This window comes from Neurospora tetrasperma (genome assembly GCF_000213175.1).
Source record: "Neurospora tetrasperma FGSC 2508 unplaced genomic scaffold NEUTE1scaffold_3, whole genome shotgun sequence".
Taxonomy (NCBI): domain Eukaryota; kingdom Fungi; phylum Ascomycota; class Sordariomycetes; order Sordariales; family Sordariaceae; genus Neurospora; species Neurospora tetrasperma.
The window spans coordinates 1,650,390-1,662,219 of record NW_009799101.1 but is presented as its reverse complement, the minus strand read 5'-3'; the positions used below and the strand labels follow the sequence as shown (position 1 = coordinate 1,662,219).

General features: G+C 53.3%; 4 protein-coding genes across 4 annotated transcripts; 2 read left to right on the top strand and 2 right to left on the bottom strand.

The window, feature by feature from the left end:
- Window positions 1-244: 244 nt before the first annotated feature.
- NEUTE1DRAFT_146182 (uncharacterized protein) lies at window positions 245-4,474 on the top strand (the record flags this gene model as incomplete). The annotated part of the gene is made up of 2 exons (XM_009852418.1): window positions 245-2,921; window positions 2,978-4,474. 2 exons carry the CDS (start codon window positions 245-247, stop codon window positions 4,066-4,068), a joined length of 3,768 nt encoding a protein of 1,255 aa, XP_009850720.1.
- NEUTE1DRAFT_122008 (uncharacterized protein) lies at window positions 4,462-7,228 on the bottom strand (the record flags this gene model as incomplete). The annotated part of the gene is made up of 4 exons (XM_009852417.1): window positions 4,462-5,690; window positions 5,766-6,339; window positions 6,396-6,766; window positions 6,954-7,228. The coding sequence occupies 4 exons, from the start codon at window positions 7,226-7,228 to the stop codon at window positions 4,514-4,516; spliced, it is 2,397 nt and encodes a 798-aa protein (XP_009850719.1).
- Window positions 7,229-8,371: 1,143 nt separating this feature from the next.
- On the bottom strand, window positions 8,372-8,918 carry NEUTE1DRAFT_122007 (uncharacterized protein; the record flags this gene model as incomplete). The annotated part of the gene is made up of 2 exons (XM_009852416.1): window positions 8,372-8,657; window positions 8,717-8,918. The coding sequence occupies 2 exons, from the start codon at window positions 8,916-8,918 to the stop codon at window positions 8,527-8,529; spliced, it is 333 nt and encodes a 110-aa protein (XP_009850718.1).
- Window positions 8,919-10,073: 1,155 nt separating this feature from the next.
- NEUTE1DRAFT_100519 (uncharacterized protein) lies at window positions 10,074-11,825 on the top strand (the record flags this gene model as incomplete). The annotated part of the gene is made up of 5 exons (XM_009852415.1): window positions 10,074-10,237; window positions 10,433-10,704; window positions 10,766-11,076; window positions 11,192-11,472; window positions 11,693-11,825. The coding sequence occupies 5 exons, from the start codon at window positions 10,074-10,076 to the stop codon at window positions 11,823-11,825; spliced, it is 1,161 nt and encodes a 386-aa protein (XP_009850717.1).
- Window positions 11,826-11,830: the final 5 nt, after the last annotated feature.

Sequence of the window (11,830 nt, the reverse complement as noted above, 5' to 3'; positions counted from 1 at the left end):
TAGGGAAATTCACAGCAGCCCAGTGTTTGCAAAGTAAACAAAACAACCTCCATTCGCGAATAGTGTCACTTTCATCCCCTCCCGTTCAGTTGCAAAAGCCATCCTACGAAACCCCACATCTGTCTTTCTTTTTGCTTGTTTTCTTATATCTTGGGCTTGGATTACTTGTACCTTTTCCATATCGCATACAAATAGAGGACTGCCGCTGCGCAGGCCCCGCTAATACCAACAGCCATTGCCGACCATGGCGCCGGGCAGATCGACGAGAGCGACACGCGGGGCGCGCCAGACCTCGGTCGTACCAGAAGCACCCTTAGATACTCCCGACAATGCGCTACGCACACAAGTCGCGACCGTCTTCCGCGACGCCCAAAAGACCACGGCATCCCATCGCAAGCTGGCCGTGACCCTGCGCAAGATACAAGAAGCATGCTGCTACGAGCCGACGAGTACGAAGAAGCCCGCCGAGGCCGACGAGTTCGAGGAAGATGACTTCAACAAGGAGTTTGTGCGCTGTGTCCTGCGCGTCATGCCCATCAAGAAGAGCGAGGGAGTCGGCGAGAAGACGGTGCGCTTCATCGGTCTGTTCCTGCGGCATGCCGTCGAGAAGGATAACGAAATTCTCGGCGAGGCCGACCCGGACGCCAGCACCATGCCCGAGACACCCAGCACCCGGCTTACCGGACACTTGATGGAAACCGTTCTTCCCTTGATGATCGCCAAGGACAAGTTTGTGCGCTATCGATCAACGCAACTCATATCTCATATCATCAACTCCCTCGACGCGATTGATGACGACCTCTTCCAGAAGCTACGGTCAAGTCTACTTAGGAGGATTCGCGACAAGGAGGCCATGGTTCGCGCACAGGCTGTGCTGGGTCTTGGACGCTTGGCTGGCAACCAGATCGAGGGCGAACCGAATTCCGACGATAGCGACGATGATGGATCGACTGGTCTTCTCGAAAAGCTCCTCGAAGTCTTGCAGAACGACCCTAGTGCCGATGTGAGAAGATCTCTCCTGGTTAACCTGCCGATTTTGCCGACGACCCTGCCATACCTGCTGGAACGAGCACGCGACCAAGATGCGCTTACGCGGCGCGCTGTCTACTCCCGTCTTCTGCCTGCGCTGGGCGACTTCCGTCATTTGTCACTCTCTATGAGAGAGAAGCTTCTTCGCTGGGGCTTACGCGACAGAGACGAAAATGTGCGCAAGGCCGCCTGCCGCCTATTTCGTGAAAGATGGATCGAGGATTGCGCCGGGACTGCGCCCCCCGTTGAAGGAGGCCAGCCTTCCGAGGTATCACCCCCAAGCATGGAGGCTCTGCTGGAGCTCCTGGAGCGCATTGATGTTGTCAACTCTGGAGGAGAGAACGGTGTCGCTCTCGAAGCCATGAAGGGCTTCTGGGAGGGCCGTGCTGACTACAGAAACGCAGTCAATTTTGATGATAACTTCTGGGAGACACTCAGCTCGGAATCCGTGTTTGTCGCCCGGACATTCAACGACTTCTGTAGGAACGAGGGCAATGGGAAATACGAGTCCCTCGTCGACGAGAAGCTACCCGAAGTCACCAAACTCGCATTTTACTTGGAGCGATACGTCAAGGTGCTCATTGATGCCATCAAGAGGATCAATGAGCAGGAAGTGGAAGATGAAGAGGAGGAAGAAGACACAGTCGAGCAAGAGTTCATTGTCGAGCAGCTTCTCCACATCGCCCTTACCCTGGACTATTCGGATGAAGTTGGCCGTCGCAAGATGTTCGCCCTTTTACGACAAACCCTCTCTATCCCGGAACTCCCCGATGAAGTCACCAAACTCACCGTCCAGGTGCTACGAGACCTTTGCGCCCCCGATGCTGCCGGCGAGAAGGAATTCTGCAGTATTGTACTTGAAGCCGTTGCTGACGTGCACGACACCATCGTTGACGATGTTCCTGACGAAGGCGACATTGACGACAACGAGTCCTTTCACTCAGCTAGATCCGAGGTCAGCGACGACGAAGATTCTCAATCTAAGAAAAAGAAGAATAAGGGCCCTGAACTGTCGGAGGAGGAGGCGGCTCAGAAAGCCATCAAGGAGATCATGATCAACATGAAGTGTCTCCACATTGTGCAGTGCATGCTCACCAATGTCGCCGGCAATCTCCAGAGAAACGATCATCTAGTTTCCATGCTCAACAACCTTGTCGTTCCCGCCGTGCGCAGCCACGAGGCCCCTGTTCGCGAGCGTGGTCTCGTCTGTCTCGGCCTTTGCTCGCTCCTCGACCGCTCGCTTGCCGAGGAGAACCTCACCCTGTTTATGCATTTCTTCGCAAAGGGCCACACTGCTCTCCAGATCACCGCCCTGCATATTCTTACCGATATTCTCAATGTGCACGGCGCGCAGCTGCTCTCGAATAACACCAATCTCCTCAAGGTTTACGTCAAGGCCCTGCGCGCTGGCGGAAGATCTCCCGAGGTCCAGGCGGCCGCTACTGTGGCCGTCTCCAAACTCCTGCTCGGCCGTGTTGTTAGTGACGTCGACGTATCTGCGGAGCTGCTCAAGACCCTTGTTATCGCGTACTTCGAGCCCGCCAGTGCAGAAAACCAGAGCGTTAGACAGGCACTCAATTACTTTTTACCTGTGTTCTGCTACTCGCGGCCAGAGAACCAGGATCTGATGCGCCGGGTTGCGCTGGATGCCCTGCATACCTTGTACAATGTGCGCGAAGGCCTGGATGACGAAGAGGCCGATGTAGATGATCAGATGGTCAGCATGTCGACCATCGCTGCCTGCTTGGTCGACTGGACGGATCCCAGAAAGTGCTACAATCCCGATGAAGGGTTCAGCGCCGGCCTTGACCCCGAGAAGAAGACCGTTTCGGCAGATGTCCACCTCGACTTTGCCAAGGATATTCTCGAAAGGCTACAAGGAAATGGAGCCAGTACGTATTCATTGTTGCCTCTCCCACCAAATCGTGATACTGACACCCAAACACAGAAGAAGAAAAGCGCATCATGGCCGCCCTTCTCGCAAAGCTCTACATCCCATCCGGCTCCTCTTCCTCCAACCCCTCCTCGCCCATCAAGATCCGCGACGTCTACGCCCTCGTCACCAACGCTGTCGAGAATAACCTCCTCTCCGACGCCACCTCCCGCAACGCCCTCTACAAGGTCCACGTCTCCCTTGGCAAGATCGTCAACGCCCTCGATGCCGCTGCCGAGCAAGATGCCGCCAACAACGCCGCGGGCCGCCATGCCTCCATTGCCTCCGGCGCCACCACCCATAGAAGAAGCGCCAGCAGGGCAGGCAGCGTCGCTCCTAGCCGGGCGGGTAGCGTGGCGCCTCCGACTAGCGAAGCCAGTGGCGGCGGCGGGGCTGTGTCCAGAGCCGGTTCCGTCGCACCATCTGCGTCTGGTGCTACTGCCGCGCCTGTTAACAGCAGGAAGAGAAAGGAAAGAGAGGTCAGCGTTGCCGTCTCCATCAAGGAGGAGGACGAGAACGAGGACGAGGGCGAGGATGTGGAAATGGGTGGTACGCAAGTCGGCGATGATGATAATGCTGGTGATCGGGAAACAACACCAAAACAAACTGCGACAGAAGCCCAGGAGCCGAGCACGGAACAGAGAAGGTTGTTGAGAGGCGTTTCTCTGAGGAGCAGGAGGCAGAGCTCGCAGAGTGTGGTTAGCGTACAACCGCAGCAGCAACAAGAGGAGGAACAGGAAGAACAACATCAACCGACAGGAAGGAGAGGGAGTAGGAGGGCTAGTGCGATGAAAGCCAAGGCCCGGTTGAGTGCTGGGCGGAGCAGTAGAGCAGGTACGGAGGATATTGCGGAGGAGATACTGGATGATAGTGATGGAGATACGGTGATGGAGAGGACGAAAATTGAGGAGGAGGACGAAGAAGAACAAGAAGAAAAAAAGGGAGAGGACGAGGAACAGGACGATGAGGTGGGAGGGGAAGAGGATGGAGAAGAAGAAGAAGAGAAGGAGGAGGACGGTGATGGCGATGATGGAGAGAACGAAGGGAAAGATGATGATGAGCTTGTTGATGAGTTATTGTCGGATGAAGATGACGACTCCGAATAGGGTTGCGTACGGATTAAAGACGCACATTCTGGATTGTTGAACTACATATGAACTGACTTGATTGGGTTTGGGTGGGACAATACGTACCATATGGAGGCTCCGTGTTTCTGGCTTTGGTTCATGTCGTTTGCTTGCTGTCGAGGCCTGAGTGAGCTTCTTGAGCTAAGACGTGTTGCCTTGGTTTATTTTGTCCTTGAACATTGCAGGATACCGTTGAATGAAATGTCAAAAGGCTTTCTTTGTTTGCTTCCATGCATTTCAACTTTAGCATCTCCTCATCCAGGTGATGCTGAGGAACGATTTCGAGAATTTATCTACTCGTTCTAATCTAACCTCTATATCTACTACAAGCAACCAACACACCATGATCCACACATCCTATCAAACCACTGGCCCTTCCTTGGGCTCGTCCTCTTGGACAAGATTGTACCACCTCATACTTTACCTACAATGACCCAAGCCAAAACAACAACCCACTCAGCCCAACATTAACCACCAAATGCTGCCCCAAGCTCCAAGCCACGCAGTACAAGTACTTTGGGGAAAATACCGTCCACACGAACAAGTGCGTCCTAAGAATCGTACAAGCCGCCATAACCGCCGCGACACTGACCGCGGTAAACAGCGTCGTCACGGCAACATAGATCTTGAACGGACTGATTTGCCCCCCTTCAAGCATCTGTTTCGCTTCCGCCCTTTCCTCCTTTTCCTCGCTCCCTCTTTTCCCATTGTTACCACTACCCAACCTTTTCTGTCTCTGATCTCTCCGCCATATCTTCCCCAAAAGCACCACCGTCCCAAAAGCCCACCACACCGGTCCCGCCCAGTTCCCCACGTACGTCAAGACGCCGACCAGGATAACGTTGAAATTGCTCACCCCGTTGTAGGCGTTAGATAGGTCCACGGAAGAAATCGCGTTGCTCCCGCCCATAGCGAAAAAGGAGGCATACTGCAGTAGGAGTGAAGAAATTCCTAGTTCAACGGTCGACAGCCTTTGACCGTCCGGGGCATCGATCTCGCTGGACAGGAACCAGTAAAGCAGGTTGAAGATGAGAAAGAGGGGGATATTGGCCGTCCGGCTTTGTGTGAGGGCGAGGATGGTGTAGAGGTGTTGAAGGGTGGTGATCGCCTCGGCCGGCACCTTTCTGGGTGACCGTTTACGGCCCCCGGTCCCCATCTCCCAAAGTATAAACCCCATTGCCGCCATCGCCACCAGTCCTAGACCGACAAACACCGCGCGGGCGCGGGCAATCAAGCTCGCGCCCCTCGTGAAATCAAGCAAACTACTCTTCACGAATTCCACCACCAACTCGGGAGCGTCCTCGAGCGTGAAGGCTGCCTTGAAAGTGAACGCGGCCAAAACTAGCCCCGTCATGACAGGGTAGTTGATGGGTACCGGGATACGGCCGTGGAAGGAGTACACGAGCTGCCGGTGGGTCCAGAAGTAGGTGAGGCCGACGAGCAACCACAGAAAGTGGGGGTGGGGTTCGATAAAGAGTTTGACGATGTCCGGCGTGCCGGCGTGTTTTTGGCCGGTTTGGTTCCAGGCGCGAAGGAGGCGGAGGGAGGCGAGGACGGGGAAGGCGGTGAGGAGGAGGTGGGCGGGAAAGGTGGTGTTGGTGCTGGAGGGCGGCGAGGGTTGTTAGTTAAGGTTGGGTGTGAAATGAAGGAGAAAAAGAGAAAAGGGGAAGACGTACCGCTTGAATCCGCGGAGAGTGAGGTAGCCAAACCAGGTGCTCGTTGCTAGATACCAAAAGTGCTGCTCTTCTTCGACATAGCTGCTGGCAAACATCATAACGCTGTAGGCTATGGAAATCACCAGTAAGGGGGTGAGAGAACGGGTCGGGGAGACGGTTTTGATTGTGGCGCTTAGGCTGAAGATTACGGCGAGGAGGGCGGTGACTTGGCCTAGGATGAGTCGGGACATGTCGTAGTTGCTCGCCATGCCGCTCATGAGCTCTTGAGCCTTGCGAAGCCACTGGAAGATGGTTAGCTGGATCAGATGCAGATCAGAGTGTTGTGTAGGTAAGTTGGGCATTACCGTGACAACAGGCAATGCCCATTGGGAGTCCATATCGTCACCAACTCTCGCGGACATGAGAGTGTTTGAGGGACCTTGCCATTCACAGGCCAGTTGTTCATAGTCGGACGTCGGGCTGGCACAGGATTCTGCGGGTAAAGCACCGTCGAAAGTTTTGGTACCCGATGCAGCCGAGATGACGGTTTGTATCTGGCGCGCATTTTGATGCAGCAGATAGGCCTGGTCGGCTTCTGTGGTCCTATTAGAATATGGAATGACCAGAAGGTTTGATAACTTCACAACTTACTCTTCGGCCAGATTGACAAAAAGTCGGGGATCAGGACACCCAGGTTGTTCTTGGGAATAGGAAATCCTAGAAGCGCAGCCAAAGTGGGTGCCAGATCAGACTGTTCAACGGTCGAGTAGAATTGAAAGTCTTCGGCATCTGGTAACGGAGAGTCTTGGTTTTTCTGAAGGCTCTTGAGCTTGGGGGAGATGAACAGAAGGGCCGGTGAAGTTTCGCCAGGCGACGAGGCGCCGTGATTGCCGGCATCATTCATTCCATGATCTCCACAGAGAACAAAAAGTGTTGACTTGAGGTGGTCTTGGGTTTCTATGGCCTTGTATATCTGGCTGACGATACCATCCATTTCCCGCTGCTTCGGCACCATATGAGGGCTATATGGCCAGTGAGCAATATGCCTATTCGGGAAGAAGAAGCGACTTTACCTTCTCGGTCCTCCCTTATGTCCAATGTGATCAAGTCCAAGATAGTGAAGAATCATGGTATTCCAATCGTCGTGTCGGAGCTCTCCAGGAATGTTTCGAGTGACATTATGATCAACCTCGGTGAAGTCCTACTCACGTTAGCACAATGCCGACACCTGCCATACAAGCGAAAGAATTTACCGCGACAAAGAAGCTCGTGGTACCATCAGCACGATCAAATGTACCCGGAAAGAGCTTCAACCAAGTATCATCCCCGTACATTACAAGTTTTCCTGTGCCCTTTGCCTTCATCTGAGCCAACCAGGTGTCTTGCGACGCGAGGCTTGAAGACTCATCGCCTTCGTCAATGTTGAGAACGACATCGAGGAAAGAAGGCACAGAACCAGTAGTGATGGCCTTCAGTCGAGGCATGGTGACAGTGGGAGACGTGGCATGAGCTGTGAAGGGAATTGCAGCGCCATGGCGAATCAAGCTATATGAGATGTCAACACGAAAGATCTACTGAAGCCGGAGAAGGGCGCATTATATTGAAAAGCTTACGATTGAGTGAACTTGAAGCCATTGTTGGTAGTGTATACAAAATCACTACATGTAAAGACCGGATTAACATGGCTACTGGTCGAAGAGTGAGTGGTATTGGCGATAGTGACATGATTTTACCTTCGCAGGGCGTCGACGACCATGAAGACCAGCTTGTCAAACGGAGCTTCCGGGGGCTCGCCATAACCATCCAATGGCTCATACTCAGCCAGACCCGGTAGGAGAGGCTTATATGGGAAGAAGCCCGTTGCGAATATGACAATGGCAACTGGGATCAGCACATTGGCTGCTATGAGAAGCAACGTGGAGCTCAAACTTCCATTGCGCCGCCGGAAACTCATCTCGAGCTCGCCAAATTTATAAACGTGTCTTATCGGAGGAGGACGTGACGTTTATCAGTAAAACAAGAAGCTGCACTCGTGGGCCATTTCTGTGTCGCGAAGGGAATAAGATACTCTGGGAGGAAATGAGATATGCATTCAGAATAGATTAGTGTTGATGTTGTGAGGTACAGGTGAGGTTGTTAAGGCAGATAACAGTGGAAGAAAGGGGCCAGTCAGGTTCAGCCCAAGTTAGGTGGCTTCCACCTCAGTTCCTTCCATTTCAAGTCCGTTCCCACAGAAGCCCAGGCCTTTCCCGTCGTAGGATTGGCACTGGACCCACTTAGAGCACAGCGTTAACGCAGCAAGTGAGAGACCCCTAGAATAGCATGCCAGCCTAGAAAAATAAATCCATTAAAACCAAAACCAAATGCGCCAAGTGTAGATAATCCCACCCCACTAGTCCGTTTTGCTGCTTTCGCATCCCATATGACTTCTGAAGTTCATGCTTTTTCGCAACGGCGTCGGCGTCGGCGTCGGCAACGCGGAAGATTGACAACTCGATCAATCCCGTCTGTACAAAGCACCAGTGAAGCCCCAGACAGACCAGAAAAACGAGGCCTGCCACAAAAGGTCGTCATCCGTACCGTCTCCTTCCATCCTAGCCCTAAACGCCCGGCACTGTCTTGTCGCCGTCGTGAGAATGAACAACCGCTAGGACATGTCTGGAGCATGAGAGTTGTTATAGTCGTCCTTTGGTAGTACAGCCGCTCTATAGCCCTGGCCACACCGGTGATACTTTTGGTCGTCTGTCGAAACTCAGCTGCTCAAATCGTGGCCGCTTGTCGCTCATTTCCTCTTCTTGCTGAACTTCTCGCCATACTTGGGGAAGACAATCTTGGACTTCTTGACCCGCCTCTTCTTCTCAATCTTCTTGCTGCCAACCTTTACAGGCTTGGCGGAATCAACCTCCATAGCAGCTGCGATTTGGTCAGCACATGGCCCCTCGTTTGCACCTTAGTTTTCCAGCTACACTTACAGTCATCCTTGGTGGCCTCCTTGACCTCATCCTCGTTCACGGTCTCCATCTCAACCTCCTTGATGGGCTTGGGCTGAGCAGCAAGCTCGAGGAGCTTGGCAGAGATTCTCTCCAAGCGAGCGGCCTCAACCGGTCCAAAAACATTCTTCTTCAGTTTCTGGTTGTTGTTCTTGATAACGGACGCTCTCTTGCTCTTGGCCATTTTTGCGGTTTGGGGAAAGGGTTAGGTGGTGTGGTGATTATGAAATGAAGCAGATGGATGAGTGTTAATGTTCACCAAAGGTTTAACTATGCGGTACGGAAAGAGTGATGACAAAAGGTATCGATATGTCGTTGTTGGCGGAGTTGAAAAATTCCACTGGAGCAGTACAGGCAACCTGGGCTCTCCGCTAAAATCGAGGGTAGTCCTGAAGTAGTCAGAACCTTTGCAATCGTTGATCTACCACATCTAGCCAAGTACTGGGTACTTCACGACCACGCTCTTCCAATGAGCTCGACGGTACCTGCCGCTGCTTGCCACTAACAGACCCACCTTACCCGCTAGATAAATAACTGCTAGCGACCCACAGGTTCCTGCTTGGAACACTTTCTGCCGCCTCCTCCCGCCTGTTCATATCGACGACGTCTTTGGACTTTGGAGCAACCGGCTTGAGGGCTGCGAAAGCGACAGCGACAGGATTCTTTTACAAACGGAGTGACGATCATTTGGCGCATACACGGGCTTCACTGTTTTTTGAATTGGGTTTACCGCTCAGGGTAGCAAATCACTACGGGGCATCGCGGTACCGTCCAACTTCAACTGAAGTCATCCATTCACGCATCTGCCATAAGTGCCAGTGCGCAAGGCCGCAGACAGCGACAGCCGGCTCTGTGTGACGGACGGATAACGTGCGGGCGGCTTAATCTCGTTCAGCTGCGAGTCTACCTAAAATATAAATCCAACATCGCGCGCCGTACATCACGGTGACGCCGGCACCTTCAGCAGCCGCAGCTCTGCACCGCGATAACCAGCCTCGACGCTTCGTCGTCCTTGGTGTCCGCCACTACCCCTAAGTCCCTTGAGCGCGTCGGGGTACACGCCCATACCATCGGCTCACTTTCGGCTCAGCCTTCCATCACTCCTTCCTCACATCGCGCCGTCCGTAGTGCACGCCCACACTTCCACCTTTCAATACCTTGACGGCCAACTGCGGGGCATCCGCGGCCGGTCGCGACCAGGCAACCCTACGATACGACCGGGCACCACACCACGCTCTTATAGGATTGCATCTTCAGTTAGTTAACAAGCCCAGTGTCGGCAAGCAGAGGTTCAGTTGGAATCGTCAATACCGTACCGGTCGTTGAGGGGCACAGAGAAATGGATCGTGCCGGCCCTCCTCCCAAAGACAAGGTTGAGGCCCTCAAGGCGATCGCAAAGAACGCCGGGGTCAACAAGACGCAGCTGCAGTCCCTTTGCGCCGTCAATGGTTTGCCCAAGACGGGAAACAAGCCTGATTTGGTGAAACGCCTTGTCGATGGTGAGTAAGCCTTCAGTCGGCCACCACCTCCTTACCTCCACCCTTCCGTCATATATGCGAATAAATTATGGGAATGCAGGCTAACACACAGGGGCTTCACCCCCCAACCAGCTATCCAGCAATGCGTAGCGCGCGGCGACGGCATCACTTTCAACACATTTTACAACAGTTTCGAGACAACCGTACCCTGGTTTCATAGCTTTGTGGCTAGCACGGGTCTGCTGCAGCAACCCAAACCTCAGCCGCCGCAGATACCCCAAACCGCAATCTTCCCACCCGTTCAAAATCACGGAAACAGTTCCAGCAGCTACGCCATGGCTTCCTACGGCGTAGCTAACGGCTCCTACAGCGCGCCCAAGGGCGTCAGCAGACCACTTGACTGGTATAACCAACAACGTCACGATTTCCAGTTCAAGCCGAGCGTTTTCTACGAAATACAATATCGAATTGGGGAGGTCAAGGATTGCGAACGTATGTCAGGTAAGCCAGTATCGTTCCGCCACTGGACACAACCGCTGAGTCTCGACAACAGCAATGCAGCAGCATAGGCAAACCGTCTCCATCAAGCTCAGGGTGTCGGATCATCCCCAGCTCAGTAATGTCGGAAACGACCCTTCACTGAGGATCATGATGTACTGCGCTGCCGGGAAGAATGGCGTCCAAGATATCGCCTTTCCCTACCAGTCAGAGCTCAAGGTGAATGGCGGCGAGGTCAAGGCAAACCTGCGAGGCCTGAAGAACAAACCTGGGTCTACTAGACCGGTTGACATCACGGACTCGCTGCGTCTACGACCAAACACATATCAAAACAACATTGATTTTACGTATGCCCTCACCAGAGAGGTAGGTGTAAGAGGAAACTGGGTATGGGAACCCGCAGAGAGCCGTACGTGCTAACCAGTTGGGTTGATAGTCTTTCTACCTAGTAGTATACCTGTGCAAAACCCCGACTATCGAGGAACTGGTGTCAAGAATCACCAAGAAGATCCGTGCCGAATCGGTGGTTACCGAGATCGCAAATAAGGCTAACGACCCTGACGTGGTTGCTACATCACAAGTCCTCAGTCTGAAGTGCCCACTGTCGTACATGAGGTTAAGTAAGCCATGCCGAGGCCTGAACTGCGGTCATATTCAGTGTTTTGATGCCACTTCATACCTCCAACTCCAGGAGCAAGGGCCACAGTGGTTATGTCCCATCTGCAGCAAATCTGTTCCGTTCGACCAATTGGCGATTGATGAGTAAGTTACAATGGCCTTGTGTTCAATACTGTCTCCGCTGTACTGGCTGACACGCATTCTAGGTACGCCCAGGGCATTCTCGAAGCGACTCCCAAATCTGTAGAGCAGGTCACGATTGAACCTACCGGCAAGTGGATAGAACCAGGTGCGGAAAAAGTGACGGTAACCGACTCTGCCGAGGCAAGCTTTGTCGATGACGATGACCTGTATGTTTCGGAAGTCCTCTCGGCAGCAAACCACGACTTCTCGACGCCCGGTCGTTCTACTACCGGCGCGTCAACTACACTGATCGGCACACCGATGAATGGAAGCACAGGGGGCACGCCTTCATTGGCAAGGTCATCGAACAATAACAATA